This window comes from Cariama cristata, unplaced genomic scaffold (assembly GCF_000690535.1).
Source record: "Cariama cristata isolate BGI_N322 unplaced genomic scaffold, ASM69053v1 scaffold2560, whole genome shotgun sequence".
Lineage (NCBI taxonomy): Eukaryota > Metazoa > Chordata > Aves > Cariamiformes > Cariamidae > Cariama > Cariama cristata.
Genome location: NW_009596180.1, coordinates 32,255 through 57,271, shown reverse-complemented (window position 1 = coordinate 57,271; position 25,017 = coordinate 32,255). Strand labels below are relative to the sequence as shown.

The following is a 25,017-nucleotide window of genomic DNA, read 5'->3' as shown; positions in this document are numbered from 1 at the left end:
TAGTACATGGGGAGAGAGGTGCCACTTGAAAGGTTACTTCGTGAAAATTTGTCACTCTGCAAACGCCTTCTGGATTGTGTTTCGTTACTTTTTTGCACATGTGAATATGCAACCCTAGAGAGTCTTGACACTGGATGTGTTTATAATGCATTCCTAAGGCATTTTTGGTTACATCGGGTGGTTGCTTTCTGAGCGTCTATTTGGATTCCCAAGTGAGTTTATCCCAAGCCAAACAAAGGGTGAGGAGCTGCCCATGGTTTCTTCCTCAGTTCGGGCTGATCCCGAAGCGTTGTGAAGGTGTTCTCTCAGCCATAGAGCTGAATGGGAGTAGAATTGGTCTGGCATAAAGCTGAACATAAACTTTTTTGTGCAGCGAATGAATTTTGCATGAGCTGGGGAAAAAAAAAAAGGTGACATTTGCTTGATATTCTTTCTTCACAGGTATCCATCCAGAGAATTAAAAATACTGAAGAATGGCTCTACCTACCTCCAAGTACCTGGCTGAAAATTTCATTTTTCTTCTGTTTGTAATCTCTTCTGTAAGTACAGGTAAGTTTTCCTGCCATAGGGAAAAAGGGCATGGTTTGTAACACTATTTTTAAATAAAGACATTGCTGGTATAGGTTGAGGAGCTTTTTGCTCTTCTTTGTATAAGAAGGGTCAAGGACAGAGTGAGAAAACTCGAGAGAAAAGCAGTTTTCTGATGTGCCAGTACTCCCAATCGGGAGCAGCTGGAGCAGCAAGGACTGAAATTTCTGAGCAGGTGAAAGTACCCTCAGGAACCCTCAGGCTCTGCCACGCATTCTTAAAGCAAACCCAGATCCAACAAACCACCACAAAGAAATAACAAAAGAAACCTCAGGTCCTAACAGCTGTGGCTGTGGGAGGTGAAGTCGAGCATTTTGCTGCATTGCTCAAGCCCAGATGTGGATAGCAAAAACCTCTGGGGTGGGACATCCCTGCCCCTTGGGTTTTGTCTCTTCCAAGTAGACCTTTTCCTAAGTAGTTAGTGAAAGGGGAAAAGGGAAGCTGGATATATGTGTTATAAATACAGCTAATTTGGGGGCTTGTATTTGCTTAAAACAAAGAGACCGTATGTCTTGCCCCAAACGCTGCAGCTGCATGAAGCAACCTCTCATTGCCATTCTCAGGCTCTTTTGGTCAAGAAGCAAAACATTCAGTTAATTCCTTCTGCTGGGCAGAAGTTGCACTCTTATTTTAAAAATGACAATGAGAGTAATAATCAAGCTGGCAAAGTACCTGGACCAGGTGGCAGAAGATGCTCAGCCCTCCTGTGTCCTTGGCATAGCGGATGCGGGTGATGTGCACAGCTCCTGCTCTGTGGTACGAATTGGTTAATGAAACTGGGAATTTGGGTCCTTCATTCTGAATTGTGCTGACTTTTGCTGATTGTCATGCCAAACAGCAGCATAAATTCCTCTTGATTTCCCCTTAGGCTTCACTGTCTACCTCTCTGTTTCTAAATAACGAATTTTGGGGGCACAAGTCATCTTCTGAGACTGCAGGAATCTCTTTTGGACACTAGTATAGCCAAGTAAATGGAAAAATGGACAAGCTTTTATCCTGTCCACTTAATCTAGTTGATAAATTACACCTCTACATTTGAATCAATTCTTTTGGTTTAATTTAGCTTCTCTTCATGAGCAATTTTTTCTATTATTCTTATTCCTATGGGAATAACAGCTCATTTTTTTTAATTTGTTGTCAGTGTGTATTACAGTTATATTTGAACATCTATTTACAATGCAAGTCCTGTTTCCTGCCTGAAATATTTATCTTTTCCAATTCTTATTAATTCTGTGTCTCTTCTGGTAGAAACCCAGAAACTCTGTATTTTCCTCAACTACCGTAAATCAGAAAAAGTGCCTCTGACATTACGCTTCCAGCTGGCACAAGTATCAAAATCAGGTCGTGGATGTATATCAGTATTTGACTTGCTACCTGGTAGATTATTAGCCCTCTCTGATTTGATCACTTCATGTATATGGCAAAAGTTTGCAGAGAGCCAAGGCATATATTGCCCACATGAAATGTCCCTTGCTTACCTTGAATAGCTGGTATTTAATGAGTCTCTGGAGACATTAAGGCAGTGGCTGGTCCAATTCTATTGTTTTCTTAAGACATAAAACTGCTGGAGGAATCTGCGAGGAAACTGAAAGCAGATGGACAGATCTTGATTTTGTTGCTGTGGAATGACAGCTGTCCCTCAGGTTTCACAGTGGCAGCACACAACAGCTCGCTGTCAACTACACCAGCACCGGGACTTGTTTCCTTGCATGGGTTCACACCATTATCCTTTCCATTAACTGAATTCATTAGTATCCGTGGTGCAAAACCCACCTAACTTTACCATACGAAGTGCCAGAGACATAACTATGCTGAAGTCAGGGTGTTTATCCCATGTCTATTATCATTTATTTGTGGATCCTGTAGTTTTCCTACTGTGTTTTTGGTTTAAAGAATAAAAATTGGAGAGCTGGTGAGAACCCACAACCCTTTCTGATGGCAAAGGGCTCATTGTTCAAACTTCCACTGACTTCAGCTTCCTAGGATTAGAAACGTTTCTACCCTCAAAAGATATGCATCACACACGGGACTCTCGTACTCGCAGTTTTGTTGATTAGACTACGATGTGAGGCTCACATATCGAGTGAGATTATATCAGGGAAATATTTTATCTTAAAAAAATACTTACAACATGAGACTCTTGGATTTGGTATGTGAACTGTTTAGACTAACACATCATGGCAGTCTGTAATCAAATTTGTGTGTGTGGAGACTGGTGGTGTGTGAACCGAAAGCGAATGAATCCTTATTGCTTCTGCCCAGAAAAGCTCACAAACCCAGAGCCTCTCTCTTGTGAGATTCCTGTTGCTCTCTGTTACTGGGCGGACTGGTAATTCCTTGGTGCTTGGTGTCTTCATGTCAGTTTGAGCACTTCACTTTCCATCTCCAGTGAAAACACAGTATGCAAACATATCTTAACATCTTTACATTAAGCAAAGCATTTCAAACCTCACAGGTATTTGGGGGGCATTTTTAAAGGTAGTTGTTTTATCCTTTCATCAACGTCTTCCCCGGGCTTGTGAAAGGCTTTGTGTCTGGATGGTATGAATGGAGCTGAATGTCACTGCAGGAAAGGCTCAGTTACAGCCTCTTCTCAGCAGTTTTCTGGAAACTGCATCTCTCGCAAGGCTCCTTTGCATCAAGTAGCAGGTTTTTCCATGCTTCCAGAAAACAGAAAAGCATACAGCTTAAGCTGTTGTTTGTTCTCTTTTGGTCGTGATACACATGCACTCCGCTGCACTGAGATATTGCTGTGTTCCAGGGAGTCAGCAAAGGGGGGTACCAAGAATGATACTGTAAAGCTGCCCAGATAGGGAGCATTCTGTCTCGCACCAAACAAACGGTAATTGTCTTCACTCTCCATCTCTACCCAGCCGAAGCAGCTGTCATGTGTCCTGATAAGGATCCCGAGTTAGAAAACTGGAACCCAGGTCACAACAAAGAAAATCGCATTGAAATCCGTAATGGCAGGAAACTCCTTCTGTCTTCTTCAGCGACTGTCCACTCTATCCACATCACTGATGGAGGTAAAATGTGCTGGTGGCAAGGCTGGGTGAAGCATGCTTTCCACTGTGGCTATTTAAATCTCTCTGTCTCATGCTGGGAGAGCTTCCTCCTTCTTACTGAGAACTGGGTGGCTACAGGACAAACACAGCTTTGATTCAGTACACGGGTGGGTGGTAGGACAAGGGGCAATGGCTTTAAACTGAAAGAGGGTAGATTTAGATTAGATATAAGGAAGAAATTCTTCACAGTGAGGGTGGTAAGGCAGTGGAACGGGTTGCCCAGAGAAGTTGTGGATGCCCCATTGCTGGGTGTTCAAGGTCAGGTTGGATGGGGCTTTGAGGAACCTGATCTGGTCTGGTGGAAGGTGTCCCTGCCCATGGCAGGGGGGTTGGAACGAGATGATCTTTAAGGTGTCTCCCAACCCAAACCATTCTGTGATTCTATGATGATGGTAACTAAGATGCTATCGTTTTTTCAGCCATTATAATCAACCCATTTGCTGTCCTTTCTAGAGAATTTACAAAAGTAGCTCAGTATACTCATTAGTTCTACTTCTGTGATTTGCTTCAAAAACATTTTTTTACTAAATCATTGTCCCGATAACATCATACCACAATAGTTGTGTACTCAGGGACTCAGGACAGGGCAGATACATACATGCCTCTTTGTCTCTAAGGACAGAGTCATAGTGTGGTGCTAGTATGAATAGCTTTTATTCATCCTAACTCTGAATTTCTGTCTCGGTTTTGAATGAGTCCTCTTCCATGAAAATCTTAATTGCATGCTTCAAGAATAGGACTGAATAAAAAACATGTAGTGTCTTTAGGATTTGTATTGAGAGCTGTTTTGAGGAGGATGGGCAGAATTTTTAAAAATTGAGATGGGAGCCCAGCACTGGGTTTAGCACAATGGTATCGCAACCTCTGATGAGCTGCTGTGTGTTAAAGCGAATGTCATAACCTTTTCTACTTAGGAAAACTGGTCATTAAAGATGATGTGCAGCCTATCATTTTGCGTACTAGACATATACTCATTGAAAATGATGGAGAGTTACATATCGGCAGTGAAACATGCCCTTACCAAAGCAATGTGGTGATCATCTTATATGGGCGGTATGTATGCATGATAAAATATAATCTTAGAACTGTCTAGGATCTCTCTTCCACAACAGAGAACAAAAATGTTCCTTAAAATTGCATTTTCTCAGATACGCTTATGATCAGTGCTCTCTGGAAAGTTCAGTAGCTTTTTAAACAATTTAAATTGCCTTTTAAAACTTGGCACAGTTTTGGTTCTGGTTTTCAGATCCTACTGGGAGATGAACACTGCAGTATTTGGGCATGCCAGAAAATCAGCATGCACCTTGCCACCACTCAAGCTGATTTTCCAGAATAGGCTTAAAACCCAAGGAGTTCTTTTATTCTGAAACTTCTCCTCCCTAAACCTCCTTTTGTTCTGCATGAGAGTGGCGAGCCAAAGGATAATACATTTATGTCTTGCAGATTGCTACAGGATCTCTTAGAATTTCAAGGATGCCAAACTCACATTTAACAGCCACTAGACCTCCTAGCTCCTGGTTAGGTCCTAACTTCCTCCAGAATTGAAAAACACAAATGTGTTGTTGAGTCTGGCTTTCACGCCTCCTCTGACCTGGTTATAGTGAATATAACATGTACAATCTGCGTTCCAGATTGCTGCTGGTCTTCAGCAGTTGCTAGTATTATTTCAAATAATCTGTTTTCTGTACAATGTGAGCAGTTGCTGGTTCTTAGAGTAGCTGAAATAAATGCATTGCAAACCATGACACTTCTCTCTTTGGGCCATAGCAGAACAAGGAGAGAGGCTCCTTGACTGTCAGATACAAACCCAAAACTGGTTCTTTTCCTCCCTTCCTGCTGCAGAGCGGATGACGGCAACCAGCCGAATCCCTACTTTGGGCAGAAGTATCTTGGAGTAAGTCAGGGTGGCACTCTTGAGATCCATGGAAAGAAAAAGCTGTCCTGGACTTTCTTAAACAAGACTCTTCATCCTGGTGGCATGGAAGAAGGTGGATATTACTTTGAAAGAAGCTGGGGCCATCGGGGTGTCATTGTCCATGTTATTGACCCAAAGACGGGGGCAGTTGTCCATTCAGATCGGTGAGTGACTTTTCGACTGACTACACATGAGGGTCTTTGGGAACAGGTTGGGGACAGCATCTCAGCAAGCTCAAAAACACGCTTTTTAGCATCTTGTTCAAATCGGTGTTATTGCATGTATATACGATTCTTTCTAGATCAGTAATCTCCAAACCCAAAGAGTGAGTAGTGTTACTACCTTACTATTCTGTCAGCTAGAGTTTAAGCAATTTGGCTTAACAGAAACCCCTAATGTACCCTGTTACACAAGTGCTTTTGCAACGGGATAATATCATTATGGTAAACAATACAAAATGATTATTTCTTTATAGCACTTGCTTTTCTGTACATAAAGCTGTGATGCTCACTGAAGTAACTGCTTTCGGGTATTTTTATCACTTTAGGTTTGATACCTACAGAGCAAAAGAGGAAAGCATACGTCTTGCCCAGTATTTGGGCAGAGTTGCGAATGGCATGATCCTGTCAGTTGCAGTGAACGATGAAGGATCTAGAAACTTGGATGACTCGGCCAGGAAAGCAATGACCAAACTGGGCAGCAAGCATTTCCTCCACCTTGGGTTTAGGTATGTGCCAGTCCTGCCAGTTCTCCCAGCACAGAGGCTTTATTATGCTCCTGAGATGTCCAAATAATTCCACTCTCTTAAGGGCACAAAGTTCTTTGACAAAAAAAAAAAAAAAGAAAAAAAAAAAAAGAAAAAAAAAAGACAGGAACTTCTCAATGTGAAGTTTTAGCAATTAATTAGATAATTTAAGATGCAGTCAGTGTCTATATTGGGTATTTTATTAGCAGATTGAGGAATAGCATATGATTCACATTAAAAAAGATGTTTTTCCAAGATATTGTTTCCACAAGTTACTCATTCCAATGTATTTTCAAGCCATTCCCCAAAGATTTAAGAAGCATATCTACACACAGACACAGTGGATTGAATGGGCTGAACATTAAGGAGAGTAAAATAAGAGCCATGTAGCTCTGGCTAAATACATATACACATACATACAGCATATTCTTCAGCTTGTCCAATACATATTTGGGGACTTCTGCAGCACAGAATTAGCAAGCATGAATTTATGCTGTGGACTGTAAATACTTGTGTGGCCAATACAGTGTCTGTGTTGCCACACACACTGTTGAGAATATTTGCTATTTACCCAACTGTAACCATGATAGTTTTTGTGTTTATATGAATTTATGTAGGCTTTTTTTTTTAAGAGGCACTAAGAGGGTTACTGCAGAACATAAAAAAAAAAATAATCTGCCTTGTAGGGAGAAATAATTCAATACAGTAGTCTGTGGGAACAGACAAGTGTCAGCTGGGCACGTGCAGATGCAGTAAGATCTGGGGTGGTGGATGAATAGGTTGTATTAAATATTTCAGGGACTCCTGTGCACCAGATAACGCATTTCAAAGAATCAACCAAGGCTGCAGAAATAGTCTCGAAAACCAGGCTATCTCCATCAGCGCAATGCTTGTTCTCAAATACCCAGACCTCATATTAAAGCCCAGTAGCCTGCTGGGTTTCTTTTCAAAGACTGAAATTAGGGAAACAGAAAAAGATTTCTGAACATTATAATTTTTTTCCCCAATTGTGCAACAGGAAAAAATTGATGTGTTTCGCATATGTTTATAAAAGTAAATTGCACTTGATGTTTTCAGGGTGATGTGGTGTTTTAATGCTAGTTTCTCACTTCTTTGCCATAAATGCTTATAATGGAAATACCATAGAAATTCATCCATGGAAGTGTGACTTTCAACATTACTGCTGTTTGCAGTCAAAAAGGTTATGCTTGCCATGCTGTTATCTGAAATACCACAGTATTTCCTTATATAAATAACAGGGACATTGTGGGTACTGTAATGTGGTAGTAGTTGGTAAATGTTGTCTCCCACCATCATACTGGTATGTGGAAAAATACCTGCATCTTGGTGCACTTAAAAGATTGTATTTTTAGGAATGTTCTCAGTGTTTATGTTCATCAGCTTTCAAAAAAAACCATTGGATGGCAGCTGGGACCAGATTTCCAAAGGCAGTGAGATGACAGAGTGGAAGGCAGGCAGCTTTGTCAGGTGTATCCAAGCTTTTCTCCTTATACAAACTGAACTTCCACTTCACTTTAGTGTAACGAGATTGAGACATACTGGTTTACATTTCAGTCATCTATAACTATGAAGAAGGATGTATATACCTGACAGGTGCCTTTCTGATTTTTTTTTTAATATCTTAAAAAAAAGTTCAGGATGAGAAAACTACACACAGATGTACATACTTTAACTTGTATGGCAAAGGAAAGCTCTGACAGAGGAGGGTGGATGGATTTTCCTTTCTATCGTGCCCATGTACATGCTGTCACCACTCACTGCCCAGCACCTGGGCTTTGCTGGCTGGTCCTGCTCAATCCTGGTTGTCAAATCTTCTCAGCTCCCTGCCAATGGCTGGGGCTGACCATGGGCATCACTGAGACAATAACAGCATCAGCCCCAGGCAGTAATTTGGCTTAGAAAACTTCTGTTTCACAGTTTGTGAGGTGCCACTTGAGTCAGGCTGTTCAGCCATAGACTGGGTTGTTTTCTGACTGGGGTGGTGGTGGGGGTTATATGGACAAATTCCTGTCTATCTCCAGTTGCTCCATATTCAAACAGATTGTAAAGTTGTGCATCTCCCCCTTGCTGTGGCAGAGCCGATGAGCAATGCTGATTTATCCAAAAATGTTTCTGTGCTCCTGGCATCTCTTTCAGTTGCCTATTTGCTGAGTCCAAAAGAGGAATAAAAGGAAAATCTTGCATTCCTCCTCTGTTGTTGTCCTTTTGAAAAGTGAGTTTACTCTTTAAGTGTGAGCTTTTTTTTTTATTCCTTCTACTAATAAATTAAAAGAAAGCCTTTCTGCACTTGATGACATAGTTGTTCTCTTTGGAATCCCACTCAAATATCACTGGTTTGGCTCTGGACTTACTGGTCCTTTCATTTCATATAGCCCAAACAGATTGCATGTGTCCTTATGTGTCAGGGTTGAATGACTTTAAAACTATTTTTTAGTGATAAAATAACTGGGATAAACAAGTATTTTAACATATGAAATGGGGCCAAACCTTGAGTTGCAGAATTAGATAACTTCTTATTCTTTAGATTAGTTTTGAGATTATTTTGGGGCTGTCATCCTTTTTGTCATTTGTTTCGAATTTGGTGACTGAAAAAAAAGATAATAATAATAATAAATACAAAAATAATCTATCTTGCCTGCTGAGTGATAAAGTGTCCTTCCTGCCCCCATCCCCCTTCTCTCCCTGGATGGAGATCACAGCCCGGCAGTGCCTTCGGCAGTTGGCGCACAGGCAAGTTTTCCAGCAGGAGCATCTGGCTGGCTGGCAGGCTCCCGAGGCAGTTGTCCTGGCAGCTTCTGATCAGCCTGTTCTGTGCTTGGCCGGGGACACGCCACTGGGACCACCTTCCCTTGAGGAGCCATGTCTGGTGTCTGCGTGGGGCCTCGGCACGGCATGGGGTACAACAGTGCTCACCCAGAACCTGCTCCTGACACCCCCAAAGCCCAGGGCTGCAAATCCCAGCAAAGCCCAGCTCATGTCAGTGGTGATCTATGCGTGTTTTACTGGCTATCTGTCTGTGTCTGGATATGTTTTCTTCTGAAGTCCCAGAGTGGTTTATAACTTCGCTTATACCAGCAGATGGTAAATGTAAGATGACCTGCAAGACTCAAAGGTGAACCTTGATGCAATTGAAATCACGGGGTATTTATACCTATAGAGACATGATTTGATCTATGGGACTGTTTGCTAAATTCAGGGTAGGGGTGACAGTCTCCCTACGACCCTAAAAGCATATTTTTTTATTCTGTTAGTCATTAAAAGCACATACTCTATTTCTATTCTATTTCTGTTGTATCTTCTGTTTCGAAGATATAACTGCCTCCTGACCCCTACTAATTGGGTTCACCTCCAAGGATGGGAGGTGTTTTAGTCTCTGTCTCCATTGCTTACTCATCCATGTGGTCATTCTCCAGTGTTGCTGATAGCTATTGAACCTACTCAGCCAATAACCATCAGATGGTAATGAGCTTACTTCTGACATGGGATCAGATTTGAACAGACAATTTGGACTCATAAACCTTTATCCCTGTTCAATGTTCAAAATAAGGACACTAGATATGCAGAGACTATCTAGGTATTTTTTATTGTCCTTTGCCAGCCAGTCTATTAGAAATTCTCATGGGTCGTTCCAAAGACAATTGTGATAGAGAGTTTTAGCATGAGCTACACTTATTTAAGCAGAAGCGGTTTCTTTTGATATCCTGCAGTGTACATGCACGCACACACACACACACAAAAGAAAAATTTTCAGTCTACCCAAGGAGTTGCCAGTGTCTCAGTGGGTCTGTCACCCACAAGCCTCTTTAAATATTTTAAAAAGAAACACACTTGTTATAGGAGCGTATTAAGTGGGGATTTGTCTTCGAACTTCCTTCTCTTTTGATATATTTACTGAAGAAATACAGAGCGTTAAGATATTTTTAATTTTAACTAGGCTGCCTGTCACACTAATCAGACTGTTTTGAATGTGGTGCCCCTGAGAAATGCAAGAACATTGGGCTATAAAAAATATGCATCTCATACATGACACAATTTGATTATTTCTCATTTTCATTTTCCAGGCACCCATGGAGTTTTATTACCGTTAAAGGAAATCCCGCCTCTTCTGTTGAAGACCACATTGAATATCAAGGTAATTCATGCACAAAATGCTGGCTTGACATTATCTCTGGAAGTTATTGGAGTTATGACTGAGATTAATTTGGTCAATGGTGTTTTCACTTGACACTGCATGACATCAAAGCTATGAACAATTGATGGTTAGACATATTTAATTGGATGCTGTCTGTATATGTCGCTTCTTCCCATTAATGCAGCTGAAGCAGCTGAGTGGGGTATAACCTAGGTTATTCAAACCCTGAGATAAAAGGTGAGATCCTGCACCGGTGTAAATCTGTGTAACTTCATTGAGCTCAGACACTGTTTCTCTTAGACACAATGCTATGGAACAAACCCAGTTCACACCAGCTCAAAATTTAATCTGTGTATCCTGTTTTGGTAGCCTCAAATACTCCTGTGAAACCATTTTCTTGCAAGCTGAAGACTTTTGGGTCTGTGTCTTTTCATGACATTTTCAAGAGCAACTAACAACATGGCTTGCTACAACATCAAACAAAAATAGCAATATATTACAAATCATTGGCGTTTTTTTTATCCTTTCTTGATTTTTGAAGATTTTTCCTCCTGATTGTCCAAGCAGTTATAAAACCGTCTGAAACCTCATTCCAAGATCAGTAAATTTTTCTGGAAGCTGTGCAGGGCTAATTCTAGATAACGTAGCCAAAATACGCACACACACATGTGGACTGTTACCTTTTCAGTTCTGACTTGTATTGATTCCATTCAGTGATTTTTACCAGTGTTCGTTTTTTTTGCAGGTCACAAAGGGTCAGCGGTGGCCAAAGTATTCAAACTATTCAAAGCTGAGAATGGAGAACATTTTAATGTCTCTTCGACTAGTGAGTGGGTTCAAGGTAAGAGGTCTGTGTGCCATTTAACTCGGTGGTAGACAGTTGACAAATGGGGTGAATCATCCTTTTTATTGCAATACTTTTCCATTTGGGAAGAGTGGACATGCTAGCTGCTATTTATGTTACGGCTAACCCAAGTAAAGAACATGCACAGATTCTTTCCTCAATTGTCTCCAGGACTCTCTGAATAACTTGGATCCTTTTTTCTTTACTGCACTGGGTATGAAATTCCATCTCTTATGATCTAAGAGATCACACAGAACCTCTTACTTCTTTTGACTGCATAGTCATCATGTCCATGTTTCAGACAACATACAGTAACTGGTCGTAACTTGATCTGAAGATCAGAAAAGGCAACTAAGGAGGACACAGATCCAAAATCCATTCCTATTAATAATGTTCATACTGCATAATCCAGCTATGTAGCTTTTAATAACTCTGCTCTCCCTTGGCTGGTTACACTTCACAGCATCATTAAAAGCGGCTGACAGACTGACAGGAAGAGGCAGGAATCAGATCATCAGTGAAGAAACTTGTGAATGATATCTGAGATCATATTATGCTTCATGCATTTTTGCTGCATTCATTAAGCCTGACTTTCAAATGACTTTTCTTGTTTGCACTTGTCTCCAGATGTAGAATGGACAGAGTGGTTTGAGAAGCCTGATAAAGCGAGATCTAAGGAAATGGAGAAGCTTTCTGACTTCAAAGCTGCTCATCCTGATAAAATCTGTAGGCAACCCATTGACATCCAGGTAAGCTGGCTTACCACTTACTTTAGAGGGGCAAGTCCTCTTTGGACTGACACTGAACCCCCAAATAATTGTGCTTGTCAGTAATTTTAGTTTCTAAATAAAAGACACCAATTATTTTACTGCTTTAATACATAACCAACAAGATTTGGTATCCAGTCTTGTAATATTCTGAGACAAAATTTTATAGAATTGAGCTCCTTTCAGTAAATTCTTGCTTCTGGCATGAAAAGGAGTACAGATGGGGTCATGGACAGCACAGATGCTATCATGAAACATGAGGCTCCCTGCTGGAAGATTAAAAGGAAAAAACACATGAAAATTTCAAATTTTTTAAATGGTGCTGGAAAGGACCTTACCTAAAAAACTAATCACAAAATGTAATGAGATGGTAAAGCTACCAGCTGTAGTAGGTTGTCAAAAATATCGGTGAGCTTGCAGCCACTTTTTGGAGACAATTGTTTTTCCTCTGTGGAAGGAAATTTGAATTCTGTTTGGGGCTAAACATTATAATTATGCCATCAGGCCAGCATGCTGAGGAGAAATCATATACCTTTTCTGAGACTGCAAAAGCCTCTTTAAGGGAAAAAACAAAACAAAAAGCAAAAACCAAGCGCTTTTTTGTGTATGTTCACCATATACTTTATATGTCTACCTGGTAAAACAACTATAGCAGAAGCATTGCCTAGCAAAAGACAATAAAAGGCTTCGTATCTGTGGGAGGCTGAACCTAAGGTTCCTGCATACTCTGAACCAGTGGAGTTGTCCTTATTCACAAGAATGCAGCTATTGAAGTAAATGGGAATGCTGACAGTATGAGTGAAAGTTTCCAGGGCTAGATGTTATAAAGAATCTCCTCTTGAACAGAAAGGAAAAAACTGCCCTATAATTTTCTGCCAGGTCTTAGCAAATCCACATTAATTTCTGCTTCCATATACATGTATTAGAAATGACAACTTAGTACAAAACAGGGGTCAGATGTTTATTATGATACAGCCCCTTCTAACATGCGTATTAAAAGAGAAACAAGAAAGATACTCTTCTGTTCAAGAAACAAACCTTTTTTTCTCTTCTGGTAAATGACAGTTACTTTTTTTCCATGCATATTAAAAGCGAGAAAATGTTTTTCAGTTTATCCTGCAGATCTTAGGGCAAATCCTCAGGTAGTGTAATCTGGTGTTGTTCATTGCTTTCATAAAGTTACACTGATTTATAGCATCTGGCCTGCTCCAGCTATGCTATGCACAAGAAAATTGAAGATACAATGATAATAACAGAAGTGCAACACAGCCAGAGGCACATTCCTTCAGCTGACGGTGCTAATCCTATACATGGCAGCGAGGTGTATGAATTAATGAGGAAGATCTGCATGAGTGAGAGGATCAGGATCAGACCCTTCATTGAAAGATGGCTTATCTCCTGGTGCCTTGTTAAAATGCACGTGATATTTGGATTGCCCAGTGCAATACATCACATTTTTGTGAAAGGGTCAAGAGAATGGCAAGCTGTAGAGCTGGACTGTGAAATTTAACATGACCCTGAGGGGTGACATTGCCCCGGCAGGAACACAGGAGAGGCTACGTATCGCACGGCTTCTTGGCACGATACAGCCTTTTTCCTCAAGGCAGCTCTGCAGGCTGGTGCTTGTATGCGAGAAAAGGCCACCCCTTCTTGTTTTTTTTGGAGCAATGGGTATTGCAGCAGCTTTGTTTTTTTCTTAGAGAGATTGATCTATGCAAAGAAGAAATAAGATCCCTACCTCTTTCTTCTGCAAGATTCAGACATAGCCTAGACACAAGCAATGAAAAGAGTGCAGTGAAGAGGCTTGAAACCGTGACTTCATCTGAGTGCAAGCATCCATGTTCAGTGTTTTCATCTGCCCTCAAACCAACGGCAAGAGAAAATCTCGGGCACCGAGGCAGATGTTAGGGAAGCTCAGAATACTCCTCCCAGAAAAGCACATGGTCTTAATATAGATAAAGGAGAAAGGCATGCACCTAGCAATAGTCTATGCAGCTTGCGGATAAAATAGCTGTGTTTGAGCACCAGCTGGAGTGCCGGCTGGACAGCACACATAACAGTCACAATGTTTTGTTATACAACTGTTGTGCACCACTCAAAACAAAGCAAAAGCCTCTTTTGATGGCATCGATGTTTTGGTGAAATCTCCTCCCCTCAAGGTATCGCCTGTTTTATATTTCTATTCTCATTCCAGGCAATGACACTCGACGGAGCTAATTTAACAACTGAGGTCTTCTACAAGAATGGCCACGATTACAGGTTTCTGTGCCATGGCAAGGACCAGACGGGCGAGGGCTGCCAGAACTACAGAGTACGGTTCCTGTGTGGCAGATCTGGTATGTGCCCCATGTTTGAAAGCCAGACCAGGTAAAAGCAGAAATACTGTCTTCCGATGTCTGGCTCTTGTTTGGTGTAAGAACAACTTGAGTAATTTCCCAAGCTAAAACATCATGGGCTATTGACATGAACGCAGATAAAACCGCTGAAGATTTCTCTCAGGAAAAATTCCTGAGCGCTAACAGAGGCAACAGGGTGGTGTCTCAAAAACCCAGTAAGGCTATGGCAAATACTTGGCAAGTCGCTTCCTGTAAACATCTTCTCTTTTGCTAAAGCATCTTGGGATGAGGTAGGATTAGTCAATCAGAGTGTGCGAAGACAACAGGTTTTGAAAGTAATACTTTATTTTGTAGTTATTAATTCCAATGCCGCTGTCCCTAACCCGGTCATTAGACAGGTCATTAGGATTCTTCAGTGCTCAGCTAGCGGGAAAAGAAGGGTGGAAGACTGTTGTTTTGCTGGAAAAAGTAGTCATTATGTTAAAGACCACTTGGCTGCTGCAAATCACAGTGCCCAGTGACCACAAGTGCTGCTGCTAAGTGGGTGTGGTGAAAATGAGCCACTAAAAGCAACATTTAAATTTAGTCCTGGGGTCAGTGGAAAATCCACCTGCCTGCAACTAAAGGAAACCACTTTCTTGTTTGCTCACTTTCCAAGCCAAAGCCAGTAAAAAGCATGTTTGGAAGAGTTAACTATTTTTTGTTGCATGAGGAAATCATCATTTTTGGTGGTGCTCCATTAAAAAAAAAAAACCAACCGCAAGCATTTTCTGATAAGATTAACTGAATTCTCCACCCTTCCATTTTGGCTTTTCAGTGAAACCAAAGCTCACAGTAACCATTGACACCAATGTGAACAGCACGGTCCTGAATCTGGTGGATGAGGTGAGCTCATGGAAACCTGGAGACAGGCTGGTGGTTGCAAGCACGGACTACTCCATGTACCAGGCGGAGGAGTTCCAAGTGCTGCCATGCAGAGCCTGCAGACCTACCCAGGTCAAGGTAGCAGGTAAGGTGCTTCATCTTGTCATGCTGGTGTTGCAGTTCACAAATTCTGTCATTTGCACTGAGGTGACTCCATTGAGAACTGCAAAGAGTTGAAAGACACCTGAATTTGATGGCTGGTTTTTAGATGCTTTTGGGAAACATACGCCTCTCATGCTTGAAAGCCATCCAACTTGATTCTGGTTCCTTTCTGCCTTCCCTTTTCATAGCTGACTCCATTTTTCGTCCCCAAGCACACTATTGAATGGATGTATTTATTTAAGAAAGACAAATACAGGTCATGTATTTGAAATGTTCAATTTTACATAACTGTATTTGAAAGTGTATCACTCCCTAGAAAGCAGGAGATGAGCACAGCTGATCTGAAGAGTGAGCTAGGGCAAGAGCAGACCATGAGAGACTGTAAGGCTATGAAGTAATGTGCCACTGGCTATTTTCCTAAGAAAATTGCATTTAACAAGAACTGTAATCTTACATTTTAGAAATACTGTTTTGTACTACTGAAGCTACTGTTTCTCATTTATTGTGTCTCTAGATGGCATTGCTTAGAGATGATGTGTTAACCAAACATTTCTGTAGCCACGTGGCCAGTGAGTTGTCCTGAGCCACAGCAGTAGGGGAGACGGGGTTGGCATGGCACTGCCTGAGTTTGACTGAGCGGCGGGAGCACGAACCTTTGCAGACCCACAGCATTTTTCTCTTGAAGGTGACTAGCTCAAATCTGGAACAAATTGCTTTTGATGAAAAGACATTGTAGTCCAATGATTGTAAAGTAGTCTTCAGATACTAAGTCCAATTAAGTAGCATAACCATGATGAAGCACAGACTATTACCAATATGAGCATAAAAGTGAAATCCAGAGTGGGAGATTTGCATCTCCGCTTGAGACTGTGAAGTGGGTTTTCCCTTCTAGAACTATATTTTGGCACACTGATAAGCAGAGCATGGAAATACCACATGAACTGCCTCTTCTGTGAGTAGATGAGGGATTTTTAACCTGTAATTTACAAAAGCTGAAGTTATTTCACAGTATGTAATAGCTGAGGCTGTATTTCAAAGGCAGCATCTGCCTGGTTACATTATCTTTTCCTTACACACTGGCGATTGCTCTAGGCAGACGTTTTGTCCACATTTACAGTAAGATCTTTCTGAGAAACCACGAGGGCACTTGGAACACCCAATGCACCGGGGAGTTTGCTCAGTTCTGTGAAATGAACTACTTCACCATTATCTCTGATGCAACATCTTCTGGAAGGTACGAATATACTTCCTTTGGCAACTGCCTCCCCACAGAGCTCTAGCCATTCATTGTTGGATGGCCCAAAAGAGAGATGTTCATCAAGCCAAGAAAAATGTTATTCACAGTTTGAATGTATCATTTAAGTCTTATGACTTAAAATGACTAGTACTTTCAAAGAAGACACATTTCCAAGTTGAGTATTTTTCTTGAGCAACTTTTGAGCTATTGGAAAAACTGTACCAGACTAGTATGATATAAGTCGCATCATGAAGATGATCTTGGAAGATCGTCAGTAAAAATAAAGATGACAAAGGAATAGTTCTCTTAGGCTTCCCATAATCTAATGGATTTGTGAAATTCATGGAATTACATTTATCTTCTACAACAATGGCAACTAAGTTAGTTTAAGGAAATTAATAAAGGGTTAAAAACAACAAAAAAGTTAATGTGAATTTTGAGTAAAGAAGCAGTGGAAACACTTGTTAAAGTAATTGTGCTCTTGGTCTCCGATTACTCTTTAGGAGAATTAGGACATTCTTTTTATTACCACAAATAACATGAACACCAGGGCCAAAGTCTGCCCTTACTTATATCCAGGCAACTCCATTGACGTCAATGGGATTTCACTGATTATATAAATCAAGGCAAAATCTAGTCCAGTAATAAAAATCACATCCAACTTTCTTGTAACAAAAGCACATTCACACTAGAAAATAAAATAATCTGCCTGATTCTGAGTTCAGTCTAGATGAAATAAAACCTGGGCAAGGCTGAGATGTTCCTCGTCTTTAGGAGCCACGAGATCCCAGAGATGCTCTATGCCCGGCCATGGTGTAACTTCATCCTTTGTCCTGTGCCATGACATGCAATTAGCCAGAATAAGGATCACTAATGAGCTAGGGGATGGGTGCTCTCCATACCTCCTCCCCTCTGCGATGCCTGCAGCTGCCCGCAGCCTGCACAGCTCTGCCTGCGCTCTCCCTGCCCTGCCAGGCGTGCGGCAGGACCACAGCGGTGGGTTTGGGTTTTGAGGTGTGCTCATTGCTGGAGAAGGCAAACACCGCCGTGCCGAGTGCTTGGCTTGCACCGAAACCTGTCTGTGCGCAGGTGTGCATGTACAAATCCACTGCCCCACGATCAGGCGCTGACTTCGATGAAATTTACTGGGATTCAATTAATTACCTGTGAGACTTCTGTTAAATAGGGCTTTATTTGTCCCAGTGCCTCATCAAACATTGTGTGAAGGGAAAAAGGCTGTCAGAGAACAGGCACATAAAAATAGCTGGCAAGCAGTGGGTTGGCCTCCAGCCTTAGCACAGGTGAGCAGCCCCTGCACAGCCTGTGCTTGCATGGCCGTATTAGGCTCTTAATTGCATGCAGAAGACGTTCATCATAAATATCTGCCTTCCTTTTGCTATGCGAGATATGCAAGATTGCTTTGCACCTTCCAAGAAAAGACTTTCATGCAGATGCATTTATATACGGGATCTCAGAGGGATGTCAATTTTAGCAAGTGGAATGGCTTAATTTTCCTGAAAGGTTTAGTTAAGCAGCTGAGAACTCCAAAAGTCTGCCTGTTGAAAGACAAATGATAAAACCATTCCTACTCATGATGGTTTATTTCCCTTTTAATCTTTATTTTTTTCCTTTCCATTTTTTTCCTAAATGAAACCTAAATGTCAGGTCTGAACTACTTAAGCGTCTCTTTGTTTAAAAAAACAAGCAGAAAACCTCTGCTTTTGTGGACAGATAATTTGGTGTGGCAGCCACTTGACGTACCAAGGTTTAATTAAAATTGATGCTCTCATCGTTTAACAATATTTTAATAGACATGGGTTAGTGTATTGTGCCAAATAAGTCAAACTCGTTAGTTAGCTCATGTCCTATTTATATTTGATATTGAAAACTCATGCTTTCTTTACTTGCTAGAAATGGATTGATTAGAGGCTGGTCTTTTCAAAACAGCTTAAAAGCATTAATACTCAATTGCTGTTAGGTTTTAGTAGGATTTAGTTGTCTAACTGTGGACTTCTGAAAATCTCAGTGTAGGAAGTGAGGAAAGGCATCTAGGTACTGATCTTGTGCTTTCTGTGTAGGAGTAATTACACTAACGTCAAAACTGCAGCTCCCATGAGTAAGCGTGGTTTGCACGAGGACTCAGCTCTGCAGGTCCTGCTCCCGGTCAAATAGTCGCTCACTTAAATGGAACTTTTTTCTCCACTTGCCTCCTTTAACTTTTTTTTGCTTGTCATTTTTGTGCCTAGATTATTTTCTCTGTGGGAACAGATTAAAACTGTTTGATCTTCCAAGTTCACAAGGTTTGGGGAGGGACGGTGGTACAGGGCAGAGGGAGGGAGGAGGAAGGAAGGAAGGAAGGGTTGTGTTGTTATGATAGAACTGGATACTAGGAAAGATCAAGTATTTTGTCTAGTTTCCCTGGGAAACAAGTCTTATCTGCATCTTGGTTGCTCTGTATGAAGTTGCTACTAATGCTGATAAGTTTCACCATGGAACAAAAATGATGAAATGTTCTTTTGTGCTCCTATATGCTCTTGATAAAGCATGAAAAAGCTATTGGTGCCTAGCATAATTACTCCGATTATCCCACATACTAGTGAATCTATGATTACAAGCATACGTATCTTAAATCCTGCTTATTGGGTTGCAAGTACTAGAGAGATATGGAGTTTACCATGACCTTGTTCATGCAGAGAACTTCAAATTAAAAATGCAAATATGTAGTGGTCTAACAACTTCACAGCCTGTGTCAGCATTCATCTTGTGCTGTAAGGATGTGAGAAGTTACACCACTATCAAAATTCAGATACTTCTAGAGATTTAGTGGGTTCTGTTTAGAAGTTGGCATCATTTTGGCTGGAACTTGCCAGGAGCTCTTTTTTTAAGGCAACCCTGGTGCTTGAGGGCTGGGCAGGAAATGTCATGAAATGGCCCTTTCTAACAGTCTTTCAGAGCTCTGTCTTCTACCTCTGGGCATTGCCTAGAAACAGAGTTGACAGAAACGTACTCAAGTTTACATATCAGTTCAGAAGGGTTGAGTTTGGGCCTGATTTAAGTAAGGATTTGATCTGTTTGTCCACCGGACCTGCCTAATCTTCCCATCCCAGCTGCAAGACCTTACATGTCAGGATAAGGAGAGGAAAAACCTGGAAGGTCAGAGAGGGAAAACCAAGCATTGCAGAAGTATATCAGTAGATTGCCAAATAGCTGCTGCAGAAAGAGAGCGTGAGGTGGAACAGGAGTCGGCTTAGGAAAGAGTGTGACACTGCCTTTGGTATAAAACCCTAACAGACCTTGCAGAGACCTCTCAGGGCTCAGTTAAAGCCAGCATAAGCAGATGCACTGCCCTCAGTCCACATCAGTCCTCCTGTCACACCTATCTGCAGCAGTCAGATGCACTCATTTCAGCCTTGAAACCAAACAGCTACAGAGGCTTTTGTTGAACATGGCATTCAAGCATACACTTAATAATATCCACAGGAACTGAAGGCTCTTCACCCTTCTACAATGGAGGGTGTAATTAAACCATTGTGGGACACCATGCAGTATCTTGAAGGAGAAAAGCGATGAAGGGTTGTAATAGGATGAGTTACCCAGCAAGAAACTGTCCCAAGAAGGCTTACTTAGTTAGCTCTCAACTCCTTATAAAGTTTCATCCTTTCTGCTGTGTGTCTTTTGACTGGAAACTTAATTTTCCATGTAAAAGTTATGAATTCAAGGAATATTTATTTGCTAAGACATCAGGTTGTACTGCATGATTCAAGAAGCTGGTCAGCTCACCCAAACCATGCTGCATTGCATTACAGGCTTGCGGCTTGGGGATGCAATAGCAAACCGCATCAAGATAATTCAGAATAATGAGGATTTGACAGGATGCCTGTGTGAACATTCATTGGTTATTAAATATAAGCAATAGGGGCATTACCACCAGTGATGACAAATGTTTGGCAAAAATGCTAAATCTGACAGAGGTCTGGGCTGGCATCTACAATGAGATGCCCTGAAGGATTCACTGTCACTGGATTACGTGGCTTGAACAGACAAGTTTGTGTTTAGCATTTCCTTTAAAAACTTTTGTTTAGGAAACATTAAAAGACCACGAGAGAGAAGGTCTTAGCCTTAGAGAGCCCAAAGGAGAACAGAAGTTTCTTTAGAGAAAAAAAAAAAAAAAGTAATCCAGGAGTATCTTAGCTCCACTTTATCTTCACCAAACCCAGACCTTCAAGTGCCTGTTTCACTTCTGAAAGGGAGATTTAGTAGTTTGTGTCATTCAGAGCCAAGGCATTTAGGAATGCATGAGTGTACCTGGGAGGGTTTTCAGAGACATCTGTGTAACTTGCCAGAGCTGAGCAGTCTTCCACATCTGTAACAGCTGAAATAGTTTTAAAATTCCACCCTTCCTAGGTTTGATAAGGCTTGAGACCTAGGTTTTATGGCTAGGTTCAAGTATGGCAGGTTTTCCTGGAGCTTTGTACAGTTTGGAGAGACTCTACTTTGAATTGCTTTGTTGACATAAGCATGCCCTTGATTAGTGGATCATCTATGTTTATTTTAATGCATACTTTCTTTTAATAATTACCTTGTCCCTACCAACAACTGACGACTTTAATAGCCACTGTCTTGAGTAATAAGCATGGAAATGGGCTCATATTTTGCTGAATCAAGACTTCTATCAGGCAAGCCCACACATTAAAGAAGTTGTTTCCTGTGAGTTAACATTTTGTTAACTGGAGGCACTGATATGACAAATACAGCAGCAAACCCAAAGCGTTTTTCCTAGTCCATCACACAGGCCTGTTGTGAGGAGATGTAATCTGTCTCACTGCAAGACTTTGTTGGGTTTAGATTGTAACATGGCACAAGCCTGGCTTGCTGATGGGGCAACATCTGTCCGTGAGGGATGCAGAAAGACCAAGCCCAAAGGAGGAGATGGTGAATCAGTGACCTCTGGGTTTGTTAGCGGTTGGGCAATCACAGGCATCGGCTTTGATGCTGAAGCAGCAGACACATTCTTCCCACATTCAAAGCACAGTGTTGCCTTTTTAGTATCAAACCACTTCAGTGCTGGTTTGCGAACCCCCGGCTTGGGTTTACCCATGATCAGCGCTCAGGGTCTCAGATACCGTGGCTGCTCTCTGGGAAGGCTCTGTGTGCTGCCTGTGAGCAGCAGCCTAACTTCAAATTTGTAGCTCTGCAGAGTGAGATGCTCCTGTCCCCATGTGAACTCCCTAAACTCACCACGGAGCAGCCTCTTTTTTTGTTTTTGTTTTTGTTTTTTTCCATGCCCATCACTAAACATGCCCCAGCAGCTCCCTGGAAGTGCCACATGTCTATAAATGCACATCGTGGTGCTCCCAGCCCCATGGGAAGTGCCAGGTGCTGGCGTGCTGGTTCCCAGCTGACATTTACAGCACCTGAGGGCTCCCGTGCCAGCGTCTGTCTCCCATGAGCTGTTTCAGGAGCACGGCCCCATTGCTGTGGGGAGCTTGAATTTCTGGTTGCCTTGAAGAGAGAGGTTTTTTTTTTTCAAAACTGTGTTAAAGGAGCTATTATTCAAAATCCACTTTTACGTTGGAAGGGAATTGCTTTCCATCTCTCCTTTTATCTCCAAACAAGTCAAGTCAGCAAAGGCACAAAGTGAAAAACATGCACCCAAGAAGTTATATTTAGAAACTGGTTAGTCCGTATTTAACATTCCTGTCAGTGCTTACCCTATTTTGCATGTCTGGACTGGTGTTAAATTAAATTAAATACATGCAAGCATGACATTTATTATTCTAGAGCTCAGCATAGGAATAACAAAACTGCCTATCTAATTTCACTGCCACAAATCCCGGAGATGTGGCTTCAAATAGGATGTTCTTACGATTATCTGAACTCCTTCCTGCATTTCAGTAAATCAAGGAAAGGTCACCTCCGGGGGAAACTGAAAAATAACAGCTTAAAAATAGTTTTGTAACAAGCGACTGTGCTCCTTAACAGATGTGCTTAAGGGTCCAGCACAGAGTATCCCCATGTGGAGGACACACACTGCAGCAGATTTTTAATGTATGTGAATAAGGGAAGTGAAGCTGCTTTTTGGATATACTGGGTGTGGTTTTGGCCACACACTTGACAAGGCTCACTGGCTTCAGGGCAGCAACACAGAGAAGCCCAGGACTTTCTAGGGAGTCAACTGCAAAAGTGGGTGAGGTGCAAAGCCGAGGCCCCTTGCAGCCCCTCGTTTCTGCGGCTGAGCGCAGATCTCAAAGGAACCTCATCTTCCCACCACAGCCCCAGGTAAAAGTGTCCACCTGTCCTGCCATCGCCACTCCTCTAGGTAACAGAGAGTGTTTTTTCACATGATCACATTATTTTGAAGGCAGAGGTGCTGAGACAGTGGGCACATGTAGTGGTGTGAACCCCATCCCACAATACAGCAGTCTTGGAGCAAGGCAGAGAACTCACCCTTCCCAAATCCCAGTATTACGATCAAAGTACACCGCTCCCAGCTGCAGGAGAAGAGGGAGTGAATGGTGTTTGCTTATCTTTGTTATAAAGTCAAAGCATCATGCTTTGGTTAAAAACAAGACTGTTTCAGTGTTCAAAATCCTGCCCTCGACTTGGCACCTCTGCTTAAGCATAAAGTGCTTTGCAGCGATAGCCAGGCTTCAGGCTTGCCATTTGTTTCTAATTACGGATTTGATCGATTCCATTGAAATTAAATACATGCAAGTGTAGCATTCCTTAAAGTTCAGTGTTTACTTAAAGAGTTTATTACTTATTTTTACTGGAATAATACAGAATGTAGTCAGTAAGATGAACCTTTTCCCAACTGCATTCTCTGCAGAAAGCCACGGAAGGAAGGAGGGAGTATGAATATGTTTGAATGAAATTACAGCAAAGAGATGATTTTGCTTTCTAGACATCTGCACTGCCTGGACTTCACCCCTCTCTGGTCAAGCCAGGGAAAGCTTTCTGTGCTTTTAACCGCTCCATGGAGCCAGGTGTGTGTGCAGAGGATGTTATGAGTAGCTCAGCCTGGCAAAGGGAGATGTGGTATGGGGTAGATGGAAGATCCCATCGATTTCAACTACACCAGGACAGAGGGAAGTGTTGAGAACAAGTTGGAGACATGCAGGTGGGTCTAAAATTGAGAGGTTTGGGAGGGCAGGCAGCAGGAGGTTTTGGAGCCCACAAGCTGGATGAGGGGTTGCAATTGTCCCAAACCAGAATTCCCACAAGGCTTTCTGCTCAGTCCTCTCCTTGCTTAGATTAACAGCCATGGCATTAGCAGGATCAGACTGATGGTTGCCCAGGAGTAGTGCTGTGGGATCTGAGCAACTCCCAGTGTCTCACTATAGGAAGTGCTGTGCTAACCTTGGGGATTTAGACTTTTCAGTAGCTACATCATCAGTTTTCTTTGCATTGGATGTTCATACACGACTGGTTGTAATCCAAAGCAAAAAGATCTCAAATGATTGCACTCCCTTTTCAAGGTAGGAAATGTGTTTTGTACAGCAGACTGTTGGTTTTACTCCCTGGCTAAATGAAGAAACTTAAGACCAAAAATCCCACTTCCTCTATTGCAAATATCTCAGCAAGACCTTGGGTGACACCTGTGCTCCAGCCTTGCCTCCTTTGAGGAGTCAGCCAACAGTTTTTGCTGGCTCAATTACTCCTTTCATTATCATGCCAACCCCACCACAGGAAGCACAAGGGGAAACCAGCAGCATTGGGAGAGTAACCCTGAAACTGATCTTGCTCCTTTAGGAAAAGCAACATACCTCCACACCGGCGAAGTTGTTGATGGCGTCGACATGCGGGCAGAAGTGGGGCTACTGAGCCGCAACGTGGTGGTGATGGGCGAGATGGAGGGGCAGTGCTATGAGTACAGCAGCAAGTTATGCTCCTTCTTTGATTTTGACACCTTTGGGGGACACATCAAGGTAGGGCTGGAGCCTTCTCCTTGCACTTTTCTCCTCCCTACCACACCTTAACATACCAAGGAAGCCAGGACGCAGGAAGGGAAAAAGTCCTTCAAGTCAACCACTGAGCAAACAGCCTCTCCCCACAGTGCAGCAGATCCACCCTACCGCTGATGCCTGTCCTTTGACTTTGAAGTGCACTTCGTGCCCTTGCAGACATTGGTCAGCCAGCCAGACTGGTGCTCAGCCCATCCAAGATACAGTCTCCACATCCCGATCTCAGTTTTCCCCAGGTTCTGGTGATGCTCAGCCCAGGGAGTTTGATTTGAGCCCAACTGACTGAAACTCATGAAAACATTAAATGCAAATGGTTTTCCTTCTAAAATTAAGTCAAATGTACCCATGGCAGCAGTGGTGGGATCAAAGAGCAACTA

At 42.0% G+C, this 25,017-nt stretch overlaps 1 protein-coding gene across 1 annotated transcript in view; it reads left to right on the top strand.

The window, feature by feature from the left end:
- The first annotated feature begins 473 nt into the window (after positions 1–473).
- CEMIP (cell migration inducing protein, hyaluronan binding) overlaps positions 474–25,017 on the top strand; it is a 53,096-nt gene continuing 28,552 nt past the window's right edge. The window contains exons 1-11 of the mRNA XM_009704835.1: positions 474–549; positions 3,462–3,614; positions 4,568–4,706; positions 5,496–5,732; positions 6,116–6,295; positions 10,396–10,466; positions 11,212–11,307; positions 11,938–12,059; positions 14,272–14,413; positions 15,231–15,422; positions 24,429–24,604. Coding sequence (XP_009703137.1) covers positions 474–549; positions 3,462–3,614; positions 4,568–4,706; positions 5,496–5,732; positions 6,116–6,295; positions 10,396–10,466; positions 11,212–11,307; positions 11,938–12,059; positions 14,272–14,413; positions 15,231–15,422; positions 24,429–24,604 — 1,584 coding nt within the window. The remainder of the gene's footprint in view (positions 550–3,461; positions 3,615–4,567; positions 4,707–5,495; positions 5,733–6,115; positions 6,296–10,395; positions 10,467–11,211; positions 11,308–11,937; positions 12,060–14,271; positions 14,414–15,230; positions 15,423–24,428; positions 24,605–25,017) is intronic.